We start from the raw sequence: 20,493 nt of genomic DNA, 5'->3' as shown, positions 1-20,493 counted from the left end.
GGTCACTTCTTAAAGTCTACATAACTTTGTTCCTCAGATAAATGTATCACAGTAGCTAAAGAACCAAAGCCAGGCACCTTGGTCAGCAGCCACAGTAATAAGACCCTCATGACTAAAATATCTAAAACACATGTTCTCCAGGAAAGTCTAGATTAAACAGCCATTACTGGAAGATGTTTATCTGCTTAAAGGTTTTAACGCTTGGTAGACCGTTTCCTGGAACAAAATGAAATGTCTTTAGAAAGTTAGAATTATCCATCGAAATTAAAAGCTTCAAAGATGCCTTCAACGTCAAGCATCATTTAGTTCAATCTAAACTGCGTTAACACTTGAGTCAACGTAAGTGGTATTTGTTTTGGTTTATAAACTGTCAGATTAAACTGATCTTGTATATTTACAACATTCTTAAAATTCCTAAATATAAATAATCTAGATCTGTAATTATGCATACAATCTTTCGTGGTACACTGAAGAAAAAGAATAAGCCACTCTTCTGTACTAACATTACAGTAATCAGAGACCTAAGATATCTATTTTTTTTATTTTTTTTAAATAATGCTGGTCGAGACGTTGGCTTGAAACACGTTTCACATATCTAGCCTGTAGGATTTGATCCCACAGAAGCAGCTCTGTATAGAGAATGCTGAAATGGTTCATGTAGGCATCAGAACTGGGATTTGGAGCAATGGAAGAAGGCCTGCTCTGATAAATCATATTTTCTGTTACATCATGGTACTTATCTGTGGACAAGATGGAATCAGGATGCATTATATGAGTGTGTGATGCTCAGGGCAATGTTCTGCCGGGAAACAATGGATCTTGACCTTCATGTTAAAATATCCAAACTACTGCTATCTTTGTTGCAGATCATTTTCACCCCTGCAAACCCATTTACACCACAAATGAGTTCATGAATGGTTTATTTTATGCATTTGCTATTGATAATGGACATGCTGGAACATAATAGAGTGTTTTCTCGGCTTCAGATCTTGATCTGATCGAGCATTTGTGAAGTGTGCTAAACAAGCAAGTCTGATCCATGGAGGTTCCACCACACATCTTACATCACACTTGCTGCTAAAGTCTTGGTTCCAGATACCACAAGCACACCTTCAGAGGCCTTCCTCAATTTTACTGATAAGGTCCATGCTTCAATAGCTCAAAGCAGTCATACACTTCCTCTGTTAGTTTTGAAGATTACTGTAGCCCAAGAAAATATCAAACTATAAAATATCACAGAGGAAATTGTTAAAGCCATCGCAAACATCGTAAACTATGTTTTAACAATGTATAATTTTCTATGTATATTACCCACATTACATGTTTCCTGGGAAAAGGTGTTGCCGTAAGAAAAATAAAATCGTACCTAATTAAAGGAATTAAGAGTTTGAACTCTTTGAATCTTTTTTTTTAATGAAAATTCTACTTTTATGAACATACAACAATAAATACTGGCATACAAAAACATATTAGCAACTCATCCACCTGTTTGAGAGCCTCGAGCCTTTAGGAAGTGACAAGTTACTATGATTGCATCAGGTTTTTCGTGCGTGGGTGTGTAAAACCTGTAGCTGTTATCTCTTGACGGTATAGGTGTCTTTTGAGTTAAAGATAAATTATTTTATTATCCTTCACTGATAACATTTGATAAGCATTTATATTTACACCATTTGGCAGAATGGATGATGAAATGGCAAGCTCAGCCAAATACAGTGTGTACATACTGACAAGTTCCTGTTAAATAAAAAAAACAAAACAGAAAAAGACAAAAACTGTCAGTGAACAGAAACAGAGAATTTCATAAAATTGCATATAATTGAGTAAAAAAACAAACAAAAAAAAAAACAAACACCAATTTGCTTGGTATTAAAACCCATATCATTATACAGACACGGATGAAAGATTTAGAAATAGTTAAAACGTCTTCTTTATTATTCTCATGCGCTACCAGCTTGAACATGTAACTACGAGTCATGCGTTGCATTTTTTTGTCCTAAGAAACATTAAAATGTTTCACTTTCTCAACACAGTAAAATTGATGATGTGCTTAAAAAAAATCCCTTAAGCAATCATGGCATCATTATAAGCTTTTTAGCATCATGGAATTCCAGACTCTTCGTCACAGTTTCATGATGCATTGGTATCGTCGTAAACCAGCCGGATCTGCACTTGCTCCTTCAGAGCATCGTTTTCTCGGTACACGTAAAGCGGAGAGTTTGGCGTTTCTGCTGTGCTTGTGAACTCACTCTCACCTTCGCCCTCGGATAAGAGTTCATGGACCGAAGACACACAGGGGTCGTGCTCCTGCAGTACTGCTGGGTAACGGGAGGATGTTTTCTCGATGCGTACGGATCGGCGTACTGGAGTGATGAAGCGGATTTCGTGGCCATTAACATACCCTGGCTTCTGCCTCTGCTGGCTTTGTTTCCCACTAAACAAAAGAAAAACATTTCATCACCTGTTATGTATATATGTTATACGCAAACATACAATTCCTTCTGAAACCAAGATATTTGTGTTCGAGTTCAAATGATCGATATGAGACGATTTCAGCATTTATTTCCTGATATATACATCTAGATGTACAGACTATTTTTTTTCTCCAACTCAACAATTAAACATGTGATTAAACGTATTGGAACACTGGATTAACATGTGCTTCTTATTGCACACAGCTCTGAATGTCTAATATCTCAAAGCTCTTTTTGTTATAAACCAACATGTAGACCAGAGAGCTGTCTAAGGAAGAAAAGAGGGGAAAATCTATCAAACCAAGCCGTCTTCACATTTCAGCATGTAAAATTATACAATTCTGAAAGGTTCTTATTAATTCGGCTGTTTGTTTTTTTTGTTGTTTTTTTTAAATTATTATAAAAAAATTGGTAAGAATTAAATATTGTAATAATAAATAGTAAATAAAACACTCCAGGGCATGCTGTAATTAACCCAATCATTTTATTCCTTATTTATATAACAACAGGTTGTGGCTGGTACTGAACCAGAGCACAAGCGTAAATTACAGCATCTCATTTTCATCAGTCTAATTTCCCGCAAAAAAACCCAAAAGACTCCAATGTACACAAGAAAGAATGATGATATACCCAGGAGTGGCTGTGATCTTGTATTTTATTACAGATGAGTCTCTTTTCTCTCCACGGATCAGTGCGCCGACAGGTTTAGGGGTGCACGAGCTGAAACTGTGTTCTCCATCTTCATCCCTGCCTACATCATTCTCTTTAGTTGAGGAGGATCCTAAAAAAAAAAAAAAAAAGGTTGACAAGATGATTGTAAGGAATTCTCATCCGTCGCTTGGAAAGGGTAACCCTCTTTTCATCTGCCGCCTGGGCAGGGTAACCTGTTCTGTTCTCCACAAGGCCTTGCGGAAGTCTCAATGAAACACACACGTGCCAGTCTTTCAAAGATAAGTTCTAAAGTTTATTAGGAAAAGCAGGAGTATATAGTCATCCAAGAAGAGGGAGGGTGTAGTGAGTGTGTGTTGGTATGTGTGTGCTAAACACGTGTGTGTGTTTAGGTGACCTCTCAGTTACCACAATGTAGTCATATCTTATCAGGGAAGTGAACCTATACAGACAGTCTATAACATTACCAGAAAAGATTGTTTTATGCAACTATTCTCACAATGATTAATTTCTCTATATAGGGACATTTATTAAATAATAATAATAATAAAAATAATAAAATCACCTAGTTCATATATATATAAAAATATTATCTAGAAAATTCCATACTCTTACATACTACTATTTTTTTTTTACCTTCTGCTTCTTTCTTCTTTAGGATCTCAAATACCACAGAGCGCAGTTCATCGACAGGCTGTAAAGCAAAAAAAACGTAGGGTTATCGAACCAAATCCGCACCCTTAAAAATAAACAATGACTTCTCAATTTTGTATGATGCGATGCAAAATCACTGATACGATATTCCTAGTGACTAAAATAAATATGTGAGCTGATGACGCATTAATTCTTTTCTCGCCCAGGAACAGATAAAAGTACCAGAGCTTCAAATGTGGGGAAGATTACCACTGACAACCAAAGTTCATATGTTTATGTTTAATTATTATAGTTTTATGTCAAAATGACGGGTTATTTGAATAAAATTAATTCAATCCAAAACCAATGAGAATAAATACACAGTCAGCTCTAAAGCTCTCCTCTGTAAAGACAGGTAAGATAAATAAATGCAAAATAATGAATAAAATAAAATAAAATAAAGGATTTGAACGTAAGAAAATGTGTCGGTTTTTGGTAGTTTCTGCAACCTGGCTTTAATGCTTGATTTAAAATCTTCACGGAGTCCATGATGCTCTCTTCTGTATAACCTTCAATGTTTGTTGCCAAAAACATTCTATTTTAGATGCTTATATCTGATCAGATGAAGGTGAAACACTCGAGCAGTAGTGAACCACCAATCCTTGGATAAATATTTACTTCCCTCACGCTCCTTTGTGAGGAGCAAAAATGTGTTTTATCACCAGGGTGGGTTCATTAGAGAAGTACTCCCATATTTGATAAAAGGCAGCACCTCGACACTACTGGGATCATTACAGCTCTGGTATTTACAGTATGATTTATTGCTCCATCGTTTACGGGCGTTTTCAATACTGTAATTTTATAGGTATTGCCTTGTTTACGACATCTGAAACACTTTGTCCCTTACCGTTGTAATATCATGCATGTTATAATCTAAGAATTGAAAGAAAATAAAAAACAAAAACGAGTCTTAAATATCAGACTGTACTGTTTATTTTTTTTTTTTGGAAAGCTTTTATGCTTATCTTAGATGTGGGTGAAAAATAGAATTAAACAATGGCTTATCTGCTGTAACAAAGTGAAGAAAGTTCAGTTGTAAACTTTCCTTTGGTTTCCTGTATGTCAACACCCGAAGGCTGATGAAATTCCACGATAATCAACAGGAGAAAGGTGTGTGTGTGTGTGTGTGTGTGGGAGGAACAATGTATGGCAATTATGTGCGGGTGTACTACCTAATAAAAAGCATGTGGGAAGTAAAAGACAAAGCATACCTCTCTGACTAAACGAACTGCCTCCTCAAATGTTGGCAGCACATCGAGATTGCCCTCATGCTCCAACAAGCGCACCTGACAAATCCAGTATTTAGCGAATTTCTGTGCCATTGGCACCCGTGACAGGACATCTCGCACCTGGTCTACAGGACACCCCTGTCGGCAAGCAAATTAAACACTTGTGAATATTAATCTGTTTAATTAATTAGTGAGGAATACAGTAGGACTGAAACGAGTAGTTAAGAAAATCTGATGATAAAACCATTTGGCACAGAATCAATCCACCATCGATTAGTAAGACTGTATTATGAAGCACCTCACTTCACTAAGACTAAACATTACATGGAACAGGCAGAGTATGTTTAACAAAACCAGTGTTGGCACGCAAGAGATACATCAATGTTGCAATTCTGTGGAATGTAGAAACTTTCATATTATCTCTTGCTTCTCTGGCCAGATACAAGTCGATTCACTATATTAACAAGCTCACTGGCGGAGATGTTTTTAAATGATGTTTGTAAGGCTCATTGTTTTCTTGGGAACATGATAAGACGTGAAAATAAGAGTGGTGTAAAGGAACTTGTTCTATAAAATTTTATTATATCAGGGTTAAAAACAAGTAAAAAGTAAAAAAAAAAAAAAAAAGCAATAGTGCTGAAAGACCTGTAGTATGAAGACCGTCATGTCAAGATTTACCTTCCTATGATGGAAGCATGTTCCATCATGTTTCATTACTCACTCAAAACAAAAAGGTAAAGTGAGTGTTACACAAGAAGCTACTCATTCGTCATCGCAAACATGAGATGGAGTTAGTACACGGACAGATTATTTACCAGTAGTAGAACCGTGATCATGTTACCTGTTGAAGAAGTTTGATGCAGTCGTTCAGAGACTGGTTAACAGCACAGACAAAGCCATGGACCTCGTCCTCTTGTTCTATTGTACTCCAGTATCCCTGAGGAGGCAGAGCGACCATCTTCCTCTTCGCTGGCTGTACAGGCATCGGCGGACGTTTATATGTGATGCCTTTTGCCTCTCGCCACTCTTTAAGTTTACGCCTGTAGTTTGGAAATATATGTTAGTTCAGGGGTCGGCAACCTTAAACACTCAAAAGAGCCATTTGGACCCGTTTCCCACAGAAAAAATACCACAGGGAGCCACAAAATTCTTTTGACATCTAAAGTGAAGATAACACTGCATATATCGTTTTTTACCTTTATGGAAAGTATAGAAAAAACTGCAGTGTGTTGCATTTATAAAATCAATGAACTGCTACCGAGTAAACGCAATTTTATTTCTGCAGGCAAACAAAAATATTTCGAACAGCTTGAACTAACCTTAAGAAAAAAGACGCTGGGTTGAAGGTTACTTTCAAATAAAATGTTTAATGTATAATTGAGTCATTTGTATTCATGACCAGGGCTCTCAAGTTTTGAAGACAGGCAAGCATGACCTCTCCAACCCCTCGCTTTTTTTCATTGGATGTTGCGTTAAATCTTTCCCAGATAGTGATATTTTCTGATTGGCTATTGTGTAACCTCTTTTTTGATTGGCTGATAAGTGTCAGGCTCGACTAAGAACTGAGACGCGCTTGGTTCCTGCCCGGTTCCACAGAGACAGCGGTGCGGACTGATACATTTTGGGCGCTGCGGCTTATTAAATATATGATAGTCAAAAAGTTTTTCTGCGTGAGAATATGATGTGCGGCGGGAGAGCGTGAGAAAAGACCCAAATGCGTGACTGTCACTCTCAATGCGTGGCACTTGACAGCCATGCATGACATCAAAACTTTAACTTGCCGGCTGCAGCAAACCAAAACTGCCCTGCTTCTGTGTGTCGGATTTCGCAAGTCGGCAGTTATGACGCATAAAAAAAAAAATAATAAAAAAAAATTAATTTTAATGTTACAAGAGCATCATGATCTTAGAATTTAGAATTATATTTTTTAAAAAACTAACTAACAAAAACAAAAAATTTAAATTAAATATTTATTTTCCAAATCTACAGGGAGCCGCAGCAGAGGGATAAAAGAGCCACTTGCGGCTCCGGAGCCGCGGGTTGCCGACCCCTGTGTTAGTTACTTCCACGTTATGTTAATCTGTTTCCATCTAACTCTATCCTCGACATCCTCTACTCTCACACCATTTACCATCACATCTATACATCTCCTCTTTGTCCTTTCTCTAGACCTGCAGCTCCATCTCCAACATTCTTCTACCAATATAACCATCTCCCTCCTCTGTACATGTCCAAACCATCTCAATCTAGCCTCTCTGACCTTGTCCCCAATACAACCAACCTGAACTGTCCCTCTGATGTGCTCGCTCCTAATCCTGTAAATCCTCGTCACTCCTAAAGAGAACCTCATCATCCTCATCTCTGCCTCATGTCTTTTCCTCACTACTAGTCTCTAAGGGCCTTTTTACACCTGGTCACTTCATGTGTTTTCTCTGATCCGATAGCTATCTGATTAGTTAAAACTGTTCCATTTACATTAGGCCACATAAATGCGTCTTGGCGAATCGGATATCGATCCGATCTTTCTACTCCCGCCCAAAATGCAAATATATTTTACCTCATTTCCGGGGTAATTGAAATGGAACACGCTTTGGTGTATGCGGTTGCTACAAAAAACAGCATTTACTGTTTGCCGCATTTTTGCTGGCGGCAGCAGTGCGTTTTAAGACCCAACGAGACACCTGGGTGAAAGATCGGCGCCAGCACATGTGGGAAAACATGTTTGTTTCTGGCGCGATGCACGACTCGTGAGTCACCTGCGAGTGACGTACTTCCATTTGGGAGGAGTATAGAGCTGAGGTATGTGGCTTGAATAACCACATTCTTTTACACCGGTCTAGTTTCATCTCAAATGCACCCCAGACCACCTCCTGAAGTGGTTCGAACCATCGGATTTATATCTGTCTCGAAACCGTTTCGGAGGGCATTTAAACCTGGTCTTTTTACCATCGGATAGCTATCTGATCACAGGAAACGCATGAAGTGACCAGGTGTAAAAAGCCCCTAACACACGCAGCAGAGCTGCTCTCACTACTGTCTTGTACACCTTTAATTTGATTCTTGCTGACACTCTTGTCACACAACACTCCTGACACTTAATAACACAGATATATTACATTCAGTGCAAACAAACAAATAAATAACCATGAAAATCTGACTTTGGACCAGGACTGGGCAATATGATACTGATATAGCGATAAATAATTCAGTGCTTTTCACATCAAAGGCTTTAAGAGTATAAAAGAATAATGTCTAATCTTTTACCATTGAAGGAAAATAAGTAAGGGACTGAAATAAGCACTTGTCTACACATCACTTGGGGATACGTCATGCGAATATTTTCCCGCAAAATAATTCCAGGAAAACAAAATCTACACGCACTGCAAGTTTAAGCAGGCGATCAGTTCAATAAAAAATCAGCTCATGTTACTAAGCCCTGTGTGTTAAGGTTCACCCGACAAACTTTGTTCCAACTGGATTTGAATTCCAATCTGCTTTTACATAATACACACATCATTTATTGGCTCAGAGAAATAAGAGTGGCTCCAATTCCTGTGTTCAATACAATAAAGAAATCTCCCTTGATAGCATTTAAAGGATATTGGTGAAATTTCATCAGCTGCATTAATTTGGGAGCTAACGTTCAGTTACTTACGCTTACCCACAATCCCTTTCTCTGTTATTAGCTTGCATGCAACTATGTCGTTAAAGTACCACTCATTGTCATAAGCCATTTATCGTTTCTGTATTCCCTGTTTTGCAGAAGGCAAATATAGGCGTCTTGATCATCTTTCTAGCCATCACTGCTATTAAACGTCAATATTATGATATAAATTGTGTTTTGTGAAAAGAAAAAAAAAATGCATTACTGTGACTCACAGTCTCTCTTCCTGAGCAGTGGTTGGTTTATTTCTACCGTCCAGGGGGACAGTCCTGACACCATTTGTCCCAGGATTGAACGTTGACTTGGGCGTCTTCGGCTGCACCTTCGACACACTGGTCCGGCTGGACGGCTTGGTTGGGCGTGGAAGAGTCTGTGGCACTGGAGCTTGAGCGGTGGGCTTGGAGGGGAGTTTAAATGTGGTACGCCGTTGTTGTGGAGCTGCTTTATTCACACCAGCCACAATCTCGCTGGTTGATTTTGGAGCGTTTTCAGTTTTAAAAGTCGACAATAGAGAGGATCCTTGCCTGGCTGTGACTACAACACTTTTTCCTGTGTGAGAAAGCCCGGGTTTATTTCCTGCCTTGTTTAATAATCGTGTCTCTCGGGAAATGGTTTGTGTCTTGCCTAATGTGTCTGGTTTTTCCACTGGACATCTGGTCAGTGCTTTCTTCAGATCAGTGTGTGTTTTCCTGTAATTGCTATTTTCCTTAGCTGGCTTTAGCGTCACTGTGGCCTGTTTACTAATTGAAGATGTTGTGTTTGGAACGGTGTTGCGTCGACGCTCTTTCACCGTGGGACAACTGACCTGAGGTTTCTGCACTACCTTTTCAGGGCCAGTGACCAAACTCCTTTTCTGCAGGTCCGTCTTGACGATGCTTGTACGCGTGTTTACCATAGACGTGCGAAGAGCTTTCGCTTGGCTCGGCACAGACACTTGACCCTTCTTAACAGTCTTGTCTGGCTTGTGGGCTGTGACATTTGTGTATGGAGCTGGTTTTGTTTGCTGCTCTCTGACAGAAGGATTTCTAACTGCACAAGCTGCTTCTCTGCACTGTGTTCTAGCCTGCTGAGAAGCTGTTTGTGAAACAGTGGGTTGGAACGGGAGGCGTAGGGGGACGGCAGAAGGAGCTCGAGGAAGTAAATTTTTATTATTTTCAGCCAGCACATTCCATTTTGGTTTGTTGTTTTTTGAAGAACTGAGAGCTGCGTTTTCTTTTCCTTTTATGAACTAGGAGCATAAAAAGGGGAACAAAATAATGTTAAAACGTTAATGTAAAAACTTCTTAAAGGTTTCAACTCTAGAAAATCGTTTGAAAATAAACATATTCCACAGCTTTACACACACACACACACACACACACACACACACACACACACACACACACACACACACACACACACACACACACCCACTTGAATCAGAATCTGATCACATTTTGCACATAACTGCAATATTTTCAATGACAAATGGCAATAAAGTCAATGTTCTCAAACATTTTGATTCATTTTACAAATAACACTGTGTGTGTGTTTGTGTGTGAACGAGCATCAGGCATAAGGCTGTGATGAAAAAATGTATTAGTGAACATACTCAAATTTCTATCTAACCAGAATCATGAATAAATGTTTGTGTAAAAAAAAAAAAATAATAATAATAATTCAAAACTATGAAGATCATCAGGGAAGTTGTGGCTCAAGTGGTTAAGGCTTTGTTTGGAGAAACAGGGTTCAAGCCACAGCACTGCAAAGATACCACTGTTGGGCCCTTAAACAAGGCCCTTAACCCTCCCTGCTCCAGCAGTGCTGTATCATGTGGACACTGTGCTCTGACACCAACTTCCAAATTACGGATATGTGAAGAAAGAATTTCACTGTGCTTTGATGTAAATGTGACAAAATACATCTATACCAGGGGTCGGCAACCCAAAATGTTCAAAGAGCCATATTGGACCAAAAAAAAACAAACAAACTAACTAAAAAAAAACCAAATCTGTCTGGAGCCGCAAAAAATTAAAAGCCTTATTTAAGCCTTATATGAAGGCAACAGGGGGCACGGTGGCTTAGTGGGTAGCACGTTCGCCTCACACCTCCAGGGTCCAAAGACACGTTCGCCTCACACCTCCCCCGGTCCAAAGACATGCATGGTAGTTTGATTGGCATCTCTGGAAAATTGTCCGTAGTGTGTGAATGCGTGAGTGAATGAGAGTGTGTGTGTGCCCTGTGATGGGTTGGCACTCCGTCCAGGGTGTATCCTGCCTTGATGCCCGATGACGCCTGAGATAGGCACAGGCTCCCCGTGACCCAAGGTAGTTCGGATAAAGCGGTAGAAAATGAGATGAGATGAAGGCAACACAGGCTATAAGTGTATATTAGCCTACTATCAAAATGACTAAGTAGGCTACAAATACATAAAGAGCATTCATGATTAAATGTTTATTTTCCCTGCAGCGCATCCTAAAGAGAATGACACACCACGTGACTATGTTGTACGGTATTTGGTGCTTTAACTTCCATTACAATATTAATGTATTATGTTTTGTTGCATTGATGAAATTATAGAAATACGATAAAGAAATCAGATTTTTGGTGTATTTTTCTTGTATTTTCTGTAATTACCATCTGTGAACGGTTTTCCTCTCTTTATTATCTCTCGGGTTACAACAAAACTTGCAGCAGTAGTGGAGTTTGGAGATGCAATCCACTTCCTAAATCTATCTTTGTGCTCCTCTAATTTCTCCAGAAGTCTTCTTCTGCAATCACACTTTTTCCTCTCACGCCCAACTGGGTGGTCGGCTGCAAATTTAGAATGCCTTCCCTGGAAATGTCTTTCCAAATTACTCTTTTTGTTATTAACTTCTCATTACAAAGCAAACATGCAGGTAATCCTTCCACATTGGCAATGAAAGCAAAGGAGTCGATCCATTCTTCCTTGAAGCCTCTGTTCTCATCAGCTCTCTTTCTCTTTTTCCCTTTGGGACCCATGGCTCGTGACACACCCGTCGGTTAGTTTGCAACAGCCACCTGCCTGGCACCGCGCCGTGCCAAAACGTATGTCGCAGGCTATGACGCAAATCTTCGTTGATAGAAATGTTGAAATTTAATTGCCTTGGTCCGGCAGGAGTAGAATATATTTTATACTTGTATATATACACTTCATGAGTAGAACAAACACTGTTCTAACATTAAAATCTAGAACAAAATAATAAAAAATAAAACTTTGAATCGAGTTCTAGACATCTCTTCAACAGAAAAATACTCTGTAGTTCGAATAAAAAATTATATCTTTAAAAAAATCTTTAATTTAGTGACAAAAAAAATAAATTTAATTACACAAGTCGTGACAAACAACTTTTTATTTTTATTCTGAAACTTGTGTTTTATTACTGTTTCATATCAGTTTCGTTTCTATGGGGAATGCTTTGCATTTATTATGCACATTTTTAAAGCATTGGAAAACGTTAAGAATGTTTGTCATGTTTGTCCTACTACAGAAACCATATTTACAACAAACTGTCTTTTCCCATTTTCATACATTTTTGAAAAGGATCCAGGGAGTCACTACAGGGGCGCTAAAGAGCCACGGGTTGCCGACCCCTGATCTATACTAATCTACAATAATTCTAACAACTCAAATACGTGCAAGGGAGCAACCTAACTACCTTGTTTAAGGTTCCATGTGGTTTTTACTGGAAAGAAACATACAATTACATTTACAAGCTATATATAAACAGATTCACTCATAAATCAGTTCTATTCAACAGTTGGTATTCAACAGGTTGTAGCTACAGGCAGTGAAATGATGGTGGACATTTTGTCAGCTGACAGTCTGAATGTTTAAACCAGCTGAAGCACGCAAGTAATGCACAAAGGCAGGAAACTTCCAGATTTGACATGGAATCACCTTTAAAGTTTACTGGACTCTGAATCACTTTATCATGATTTTTCAGGAAATCTACATTATCCACACTCAATTTAAGCGCTCATTGCAAGGACACACGTCGCGATGCAACAATCTGATAAATAAGATTATTACTGATAAATAATATTTTCAATGACAAATGGCAATAAAGTCAATGTTCTCAAACATTTTGATTCATTTTACAAATAACAGTGTGTGTGTTTGTTTGTGAACGAGCATCAGGCATAAGGCTGTGATGATAAAGTATTAGTGAACATACTCAAATTTCTATCTAACCAGAATCATGAATAAATGTTTGTGTAAAAAAAATAAAAATAAATAATAATAATAATAATAATTCAAAACTATGAAGATCATCAGGGAAGTTGTGGCTCAAGTGGTTAAGGCTTTGTTTGGAGAAACAGGGTTCAAGCCACAGCACTGCAAAGATACCACTGTTGGGCCCTTAAACAAGGCCCTTAACCCTCCCTGCTCCAGCAGTGCTGTATCATGTGGACACTGTGCTCTGACACCAACTTCCAAATTACGGATATGTGAAGAATGAATTTCACTGTGCTTTGATGTATATGTGACAAAATACATCTATACCAGGGGTCGGCAACCCAAAATGTTCAAAGAGCCATATTGGACCAAAAAAACAAACAAACAAACAAACAAAAAAACAAATCTGTCTGGAGCCGCAAAAAATTAAAAGCCTTATTTAAGCCTTATATGAAGGCAACAGGGGGCATGGTGGCTTAGTGGGTAGCACGTTCGCCTCACACCTCCAGGGTCCAAAGACATGCATGGTAGGTTGATTGGCATCTCTGGAAAATTGTCCGTAGTGTATGAATGCGTGAGTGAATGAGAGTGTGTGTGTGCCCTGCGATGGGTTGGCACTCCGTCCAGGGTGTATCCTGCCTTGATGCCCGATGACGCCTGAGATAGGCACAGGCTCCCCGTGACCCGAGGTAGTTCGGATAAAGCGGTAGAAAATGAGATGAGATGAGATGAAGGCAACACAGGCTATAAGTGTATATTAGCCTACTATCAAAATGACTAAGTAGGCTACAAATACATAAAGAGCATTCATGATTAAATGTTTATTTTCCCTGCAGCGCATCCTAAAGAGAATGACACACCACGTGACTATGTTGTACGATATTTGGTGCTTTAACTTCCATTACAATATTAATGTATTATGTTTTGTTGCATTGATGAAATTATAGAAATACGATAAAGAAATCAGATTTTTGGTGTATTTTTCTTGAATTTTCTGTATTATCTCGGTTTTGTTTTTGAAGTCTGAAAATAGGCACTCTGATATTTTGATGAATGAATCCTTCATGTAATTACCATCTGTGAACGGTTTTCCTCTCTTTATTATCTCTCGGGTTACAACAAAACTTGCAGCAGTAGTGGAGTTTGGAGATGCAATCCACTTCCTAAATCTATCTTTGTGCTCCTCTAATTTCTCCAGAAGTCTTCTTCTGCAATCACACTTTTTCCTCTCACTCCCAACTGGGTGGTCGGCTGCAAATTTAGAATGCCTTCCCTGGAAATGTCTTTCCAAATTACTCTTTTTGTTATTAACTTCTCATTACAAAGCAAACATGCAGGTAATCCTTCCACATTGGCAATGAAAGCAAAGGAGTCGGTCCATTCTTCCTTGAAGCCTCTGTTCTCATCAGCTATCTTTCTCTTTTTCCCTTTGGGATCCATGGCTCGTGACACACCCGTCGGTTAGTTTGCAACAGCCACCTGCCTGGCACCGCGCCGTGCCAAAACGTATGTCGCAGGCTATGACGCAAATCTTCGTTGATAGAAATGTTGAAATTTAATTGCCTTGGTCCGGCGGGAGTAGAATATATTTTATACTTCATGAGTAGAACAAACACTGGTCTAACATTAAAATCTAGAACAAAAAATAAATAAATAAATAAAACTTTGAATCGAGTTCTAGACATCTCTTCAACAGAAAAATACTCTGTAGATCGAATAAAAAATTATATCTTTAAAAAAATCTTTAATTTAGTGACAAAAGCTTAAGTTATTAAATGTATTAACTGGGGGTATAAATAGTAAATTTTGAGATGACACTAAGGACAGTATAGTAAGACAAGAAGAACATGGAAAGAAAAGACAGGTGTACAGGAGTAACTATGGTAAGAAGAATGTTATGAATAAATTTAATTACACAAGTCGTGACAAACAACTTTTTATTTTTATTCTGAAACTTCTATTCTGTTTTATTACTGTTTCATATCAGTTTCGTTTCTATGGGGAATGCTTTGCATTTATTATGCACATTTTTAAAGCATTGGAAAAGAATGTTTGTCATGTTTGTCCTACTACAGAAACCATATTTACAACAAACTGTCTTTTCCCATTTTCATACATTTTTGAAAAGGATCCAGGGAGTCACTACGGGGGCACTAAAGAGCCACGGGTTGCCGACCCCTGATCTATACTAATCTACAATAATTCTAACAACTCAAATACGTGCAAGGGAGCAACCTATCTACCTTGTTTAAGGTTCCATGTGGTTTTTACTGGAAAGAAACATACAATTACATTTACAAGCTATATATAAACAGATTCACTCATAAATCAGTTCTATTCAACAGTTGGTATTCAACAGGTTGTAGCTACAGGCAGTGAAATGATGGTGGAGATTTTGTCAGCTGACAGTCTGAATGTTTAAACCAGCTGAAGCACGCAAGTAATGCACAAAGGCAGGAAACTTCCAGATTTGACATGGAATCACCTTTAAAGTTTACTGGACTCTGAATCACTTTATCATGATTTTTCAGGAAATCTACATTATCCACACTCAATTTAAGCGCTCATTGCAAGGACACACGTCGCGATGCAACAATCTGATGAATAAAATTATTACTGATAAATAAATTACTGATAAATAAGAACTAGTGTGTAAAAAAACAACTGATTACCAAACTGCTGTGTAACTAATTTAATGAAAGTGACATGACATACGGCTAAGTACGGTGACCCATACTTAGAATTCGTTGTCTGCATTTGACTCATCCACACACAGCAGTGAACACACACACACACACACACACACACACACACACACACACACACACACACACACACACACACACACACACACACACACACACACACACACACACACACGGAGCAGTGGGCAGCTATTTATGCTGCGCCGTCCGGGGAGCAGTCGGGGGGTTCGGTGCCTTGCTCAAGGGCACCTCAGTCGTGGCCGGCCCGAGACTCGAACCCACAACATTAGGATTACGAGTCAGACTCTCTAACCATTAGGCCACGACTTCCCCCAATTTAATGTACAAGCGATTAGATTTACCAGCCTCACTGTTGCTTTTAAAAGTTTAATTTAAACCTGGATATTAAATGTTGTTGCAGGTATCATCAATTCAAATCAAATCACCTTACAAATCAAAATCATATGATGCTAAGTAGATACTGAATCATATGATACTGAGTAGATACTGAATCATATGATACTGAGTAGATGCTGAATCATACGAGTACAAATGTTTGAAGATCACCGTGTCCTGCTATCTGCTGGAAAAATGTAGAAATCGATGTGCGTCTCATTATTAACAGAGATGGCCTCTTTTTCTGTTCTGTTACCAGTACCGTAAATATTAGGCTGTACTGATGCGCATCTGATAGCGTTTGCTTTAAATGTGCGTCTCGTCAGGATGTATTCAAGACTGTGTGAAAAAGTTTACAGTACAGACAATCTGATGAAGTAAAAGGTCTGTTACTGAGTAGCCAAATTCAGCACATATAGATCACTTGGAAGTGGAAACAATAATCAAATGTTTTCGCATCTTTTTTTTCTAGGATGTGTGAGAATCCTGTTCCTGCATGACCGTGATGTACAAACTTACAGTATGAGATTTCTGCGCCGCTCCTGGAGGCTTTGTCTGAACAGCACTGGACTTTAGATAAGGCCTTAAAAGAAAAAAATAAATAAATCAAGAAAAGAAATTCAGTGGTTTGTACATGTACTTTGCAAATTTTCACAAATTGAGGATTAAATAAACAGAACGACTTACTTTGGATTAGGTGGCTTCAACCTGCCTTTCGCCGCCAGGTATTCTGCAAGTTTTTGCTTGCGTATCTCTGTGAATTGACAAAATGAATTGTTCACATCAGGCTTACTCATCAAATGTGTTGTTGAGTAAATTACGATGTTAAGAAATGATTATGAAAGATTACAGCATATTTTCATCCGTCATTTTAATTGCTGACTAATAAGAGTTACTTATAGAATTGGCTGGGTGAAACTGTACAATTTTAGGACATCTTAATGATGTGTTTCATAGTTGGATTACAGCATAAAAAAAAAAAAGTTAATCATAGCTGACTCAACATAAAGCTAAATACAGCATGAAGCAATGATAATTTGCTCCTCATTCATTGTCTTTTCTTAACCTGTAGGAAAAAATGATCATATGAACAGCACAAATCAAGTTAAAACTGCAAATTGACCAGCTTTAAAGGTGGGGTCTCTGTTGTTTGAAAGTCAATGTTAAGCTCTGAAATCACCTAAAGAAACACGCCCCTAACCCAAATGGGTCCCACCCCAATATTAATAGCTCCGCCCACACTTACGTACGCAACCCAGGCAACTAATGGAAAGAAATGTGTCTTTATCATAGCTGAAGGGAAGAACAATACGATTGCAGATAAACAAACAAGCAAAAATGACACACAAGCATAATCATGCAAAGGACGGCATATATTAGTTCTGTGAAACAAAGCAAAACCAACGTTTCTCACTTATCGTAAAGGAAAAAAGCAACCTCTGAGACTTAATTAAAGTCGGCCACATATTCACAGATTCGAGTTTCCCGAGTCAATAACTCCTGAGCTAAACGCTGTTACTACACAAAACGTGGTTGTAGCTGTCTCTTTACATTACTACAATAGAAAAGAGGTGTTATTTGTGTAGTAACAGTGTTTAGCTCAGGAGCCAACTTCCTGCTCCTTCAGTTCTCTCCAGTGCTGGAAAGCTGATCCTATATTAACACGTCCTACTTCTTGCCTTATCATAAGCCTTTCTTCACTTTCTTTCTTTGTTTTTATCCTCCATGTCAATGTTAAAACTGCTTTCTGCTAATGTCACACATGCACACTGAACACTCTCTCCGTGCACAAGACATGCCCCTTTCTGCTCACTGGCTACACGGTAGTTTGTTATTTGTTTTGTTTGTCGTTCCGACTCATTTTCTGAAGCATTTCTCACACAACGGAGACCTTACCTTTAATGCAGCACAATACAGAGTAAGAAAAAACTATTTAAAAAATGTAATAAAATAAAATGAAATTAAAATAAAAAAATACTTCCCCAGTCCATTGCTGATATTCTTTCTAAAAGTTTTTTTTAATACTTATTTATGATGTCAGAATAACGTTTATGTGTTCTTCACTGTGAAGACGATCGTTTCTTTAGTGTTTAATTTAAGGCAACACCACAAGCAGGCTCCCAATCTGCCATGCTCTGTGGTACAAGCACCGGTATAATCTCTAAACCTGTCAATCTTTTCTATTCAATAATAGAAATCTGTGTGCGTCATTATTATTAGAGATTTTTCTTATATGAAACCAGTACCTTGAATATCATCCTGTACTGATGTGCACCTGCTAGCGTCTCATTTTCAGTTAAAATAAATAAATGATTAAATAAATAACAATAATAAAAAAATGAAGGATATTGCTTTTCCAAATCCAATTACCATTCTTTTGGGGACAGGATCTGATATCTGTGCCATCACTAATAATCAGAACCAATATACTCATGCCAATTTCTTTGATATTTTTTCCTTTATTTCTCTAACCAAACATCTAGACGATGACTTACACTCACGAAATGTAATGTGTTCAATCTTAATCCTGTGTAGGAGGATATGAAGCAGAATGTCACAAAATGGTGATCATTTTATGTTCATTGGTGAAAATGTTATGGGTTATAAAAGCTTGTGGAGGATTTTTGTTTAGCCTTAAAAGGTTCCTGGATGCAAAATGCTTGAAAAGTCCTGTATTATTCAACATCAAATTATAATTAGGACACAAAAGCAAGTTTTACACAAAGTAAACAGTGTTTATGTTGCTTTCATACATTACACACAGCTGGATCATCTGTTTTAATGCAGATATAATTCTGTAAAACAGCTGTTTCCTAGCTCATTCTTCCCGTCTACTATTTAACGTTAGTTAGTTAGTTAGTTAGTTAGTTAGCTAGTTAGTTAGCTAGTTAGTTAGCTGACAAGAAATGGACCAGTATGTACTGTATACTGGGAGGTCACGAGCTAAACAAGCTAAAACAACAATAAAGTTTGTTACAAACAATTAATCGTTTATAAAATGTTTAAAATCGACCTGCTCGCGAAAGATTTTCCCCGTCGTCATCCGTCAGTTCCATCTTATTTGATTAAATTCGTTAATTTTTGTATCTATCTATTGTTGACCAGCAGCTAATCTGCTGCAATCCAGCCACCAAAACACCGACGGTTGAATCTTGCGGGCTTAACGCCCACTTCAACCCTATTGGCCAGTTCAAATATTTGAAGTCGTGTATTTTTTAACCCACCTGTTTAACGGCAAAACAGCGACTACTAAACCGGCTCTCTGATTGGATGGTGCAGAATGCTGCGGGTAAGAATTGATCTACTAACCAATCCAAGCGCAGTGAGCGCGACGCTCCTAGCCAATCCTAGAGAAGGAGAAGGAATATTCCAGAATATGGGTAAGAAAACAACGACTCAACTTCTCCAAGACATAAAGACAATATTTCCAAAGAAAGAAAGAAAGAAAGAAAGAGAAAGAAAGAAAGAAAGAAAGAAAGAAAGAAAGAAAGAAAGAAAGAAAGGTATTTTTTGAAATCACAGATTTTAATTCCTATTCTTACCCATTTACCCTTTACCTAAACAAAACACCTGAATTTATAGAAACATGCAGATAGTTTTTTTATACTATGTTTCTAGAGATGAGATGTGTGTATGATTTATAATAATTCATTAATGTTCACTAACCCTCTGAACATCCCTTTCTTGCCTTATTATTTAAAAATATGAGCAGATGTTCTTTAACAATCACTTATAAGACTTTAATAAAAACTTTGATGTATTTTGATTAAATTAGAATTATAAAAATTATACATCATTTGTGTTTTGTATAATCATAAACTATGTATCTAGTTGCACAATGTACTTTATAATACACAGTATGCATGATGGTCAGTGCTATTTTTTGTATTTTGTATATTTGTCCTATTGTGTTTTGTATTGTTTGTTTGCACAGTCTTTTGTCTCGCACTGTTACATTAAGTGCACACATTGCGCATTATGAGGCTAGGACTTTAGTCCTTAGCTCCGTGTCATTTTATGCAGCACCATGGTCTCGGAGAGACAGTTTCATTTCACTGTGTATTGTGTACTGTATGCTTTCTACCAACTAGATATTGTTGAAATGACAATAAATGCTTCTTGACTTGATTAAAATTGTCCATCGTGCCTTAGAATGGATTGGCACCCCATTCATGGTGTCTGCTGTTTTGTGTCCCATGTCCCATGAGATAGACTCCAGGTTCCACGTGACTCTTTGTAGCATAGTGGTGTGGAAGAGGGATGAATGGGTGAAGTATTTCACAATTTTTGAAAACTAATTTAATAAATCATCATACCTATGGCCATATATCAACTTTGAGAACAAACATTAAATAGACAACAAACAACCTGGAAATCTAGCAGACTCTAGATTAAACACAGAAAATTTGCAGCATCTAGATTAAACCCACAAAACCCATGGAGCAGTGAAAAATCAAACTGCTCTCTACTTTTTTCAGATAAACAG

At 37.9% G+C, this 20,493-nt stretch overlaps 1 protein-coding gene across 1 annotated transcript; it reads right to left on the bottom strand.

Moving 5' to 3' along the window:
• Positions 1 to 1,392: 1,392 nt before the first annotated feature.
• Positions 1,393 to 19,181, bottom strand: ckap2l (cytoskeleton associated protein 2-like). Its single transcript, XM_027162836.2, has 9 exons — positions 19,021 to 19,181; positions 16,695 to 16,761; positions 16,527 to 16,590; positions 8,942 to 9,954; positions 5,904 to 6,102; positions 5,045 to 5,200; positions 3,777 to 3,834; positions 3,102 to 3,252; positions 1,393 to 2,431 (listed from the first exon to the last, which is right to left on the bottom strand). The coding sequence occupies exons 1-9, from the start codon at positions 19,061 to 19,063 to the stop codon at positions 2,128 to 2,130; spliced, it is 2,055 nt and encodes a 684-aa protein (XP_027018637.1). The 5' UTR covers positions 19,064 to 19,181; the 3' UTR covers positions 1,393 to 2,127.
• Between the last annotated feature and the right edge of the window lie 1,312 nt (positions 19,182 to 20,493).

Source organism: Tachysurus fulvidraco, chromosome 9 (genome assembly GCF_022655615.1).
Source record: "Tachysurus fulvidraco isolate hzauxx_2018 chromosome 9, HZAU_PFXX_2.0, whole genome shotgun sequence".
NCBI lineage: Eukaryota > Metazoa > Chordata > Actinopteri > Siluriformes > Bagridae > Tachysurus > Tachysurus fulvidraco.
The sequence above is the reverse complement of the archived record's forward strand: the minus strand, read 5'-3'. Positions and strand labels throughout refer to the sequence as shown.

Coding starts and splice junctions, on each gene's coding strand:
- ckap2l (XM_027162836.2), bottom strand. CDS start 19,063: ATGGAACTGACGGATGACGACGGGGAAAATCTTTCGCGAGCAG. Junction 3,253..3,776: donor AAAGAAGAAAGAAGCAGAAG/GTAAAAAAAAAA, acceptor TTTTTTTTTTAG/GATCCTCCTCAACTAAAGAG. Junction 2,432..3,101: donor AAGATCACAGCCACTCCTGG/GTATATCATCAT, acceptor TCTTTTGTTTAG/TGGGAAACAAAGCCAGCAGA.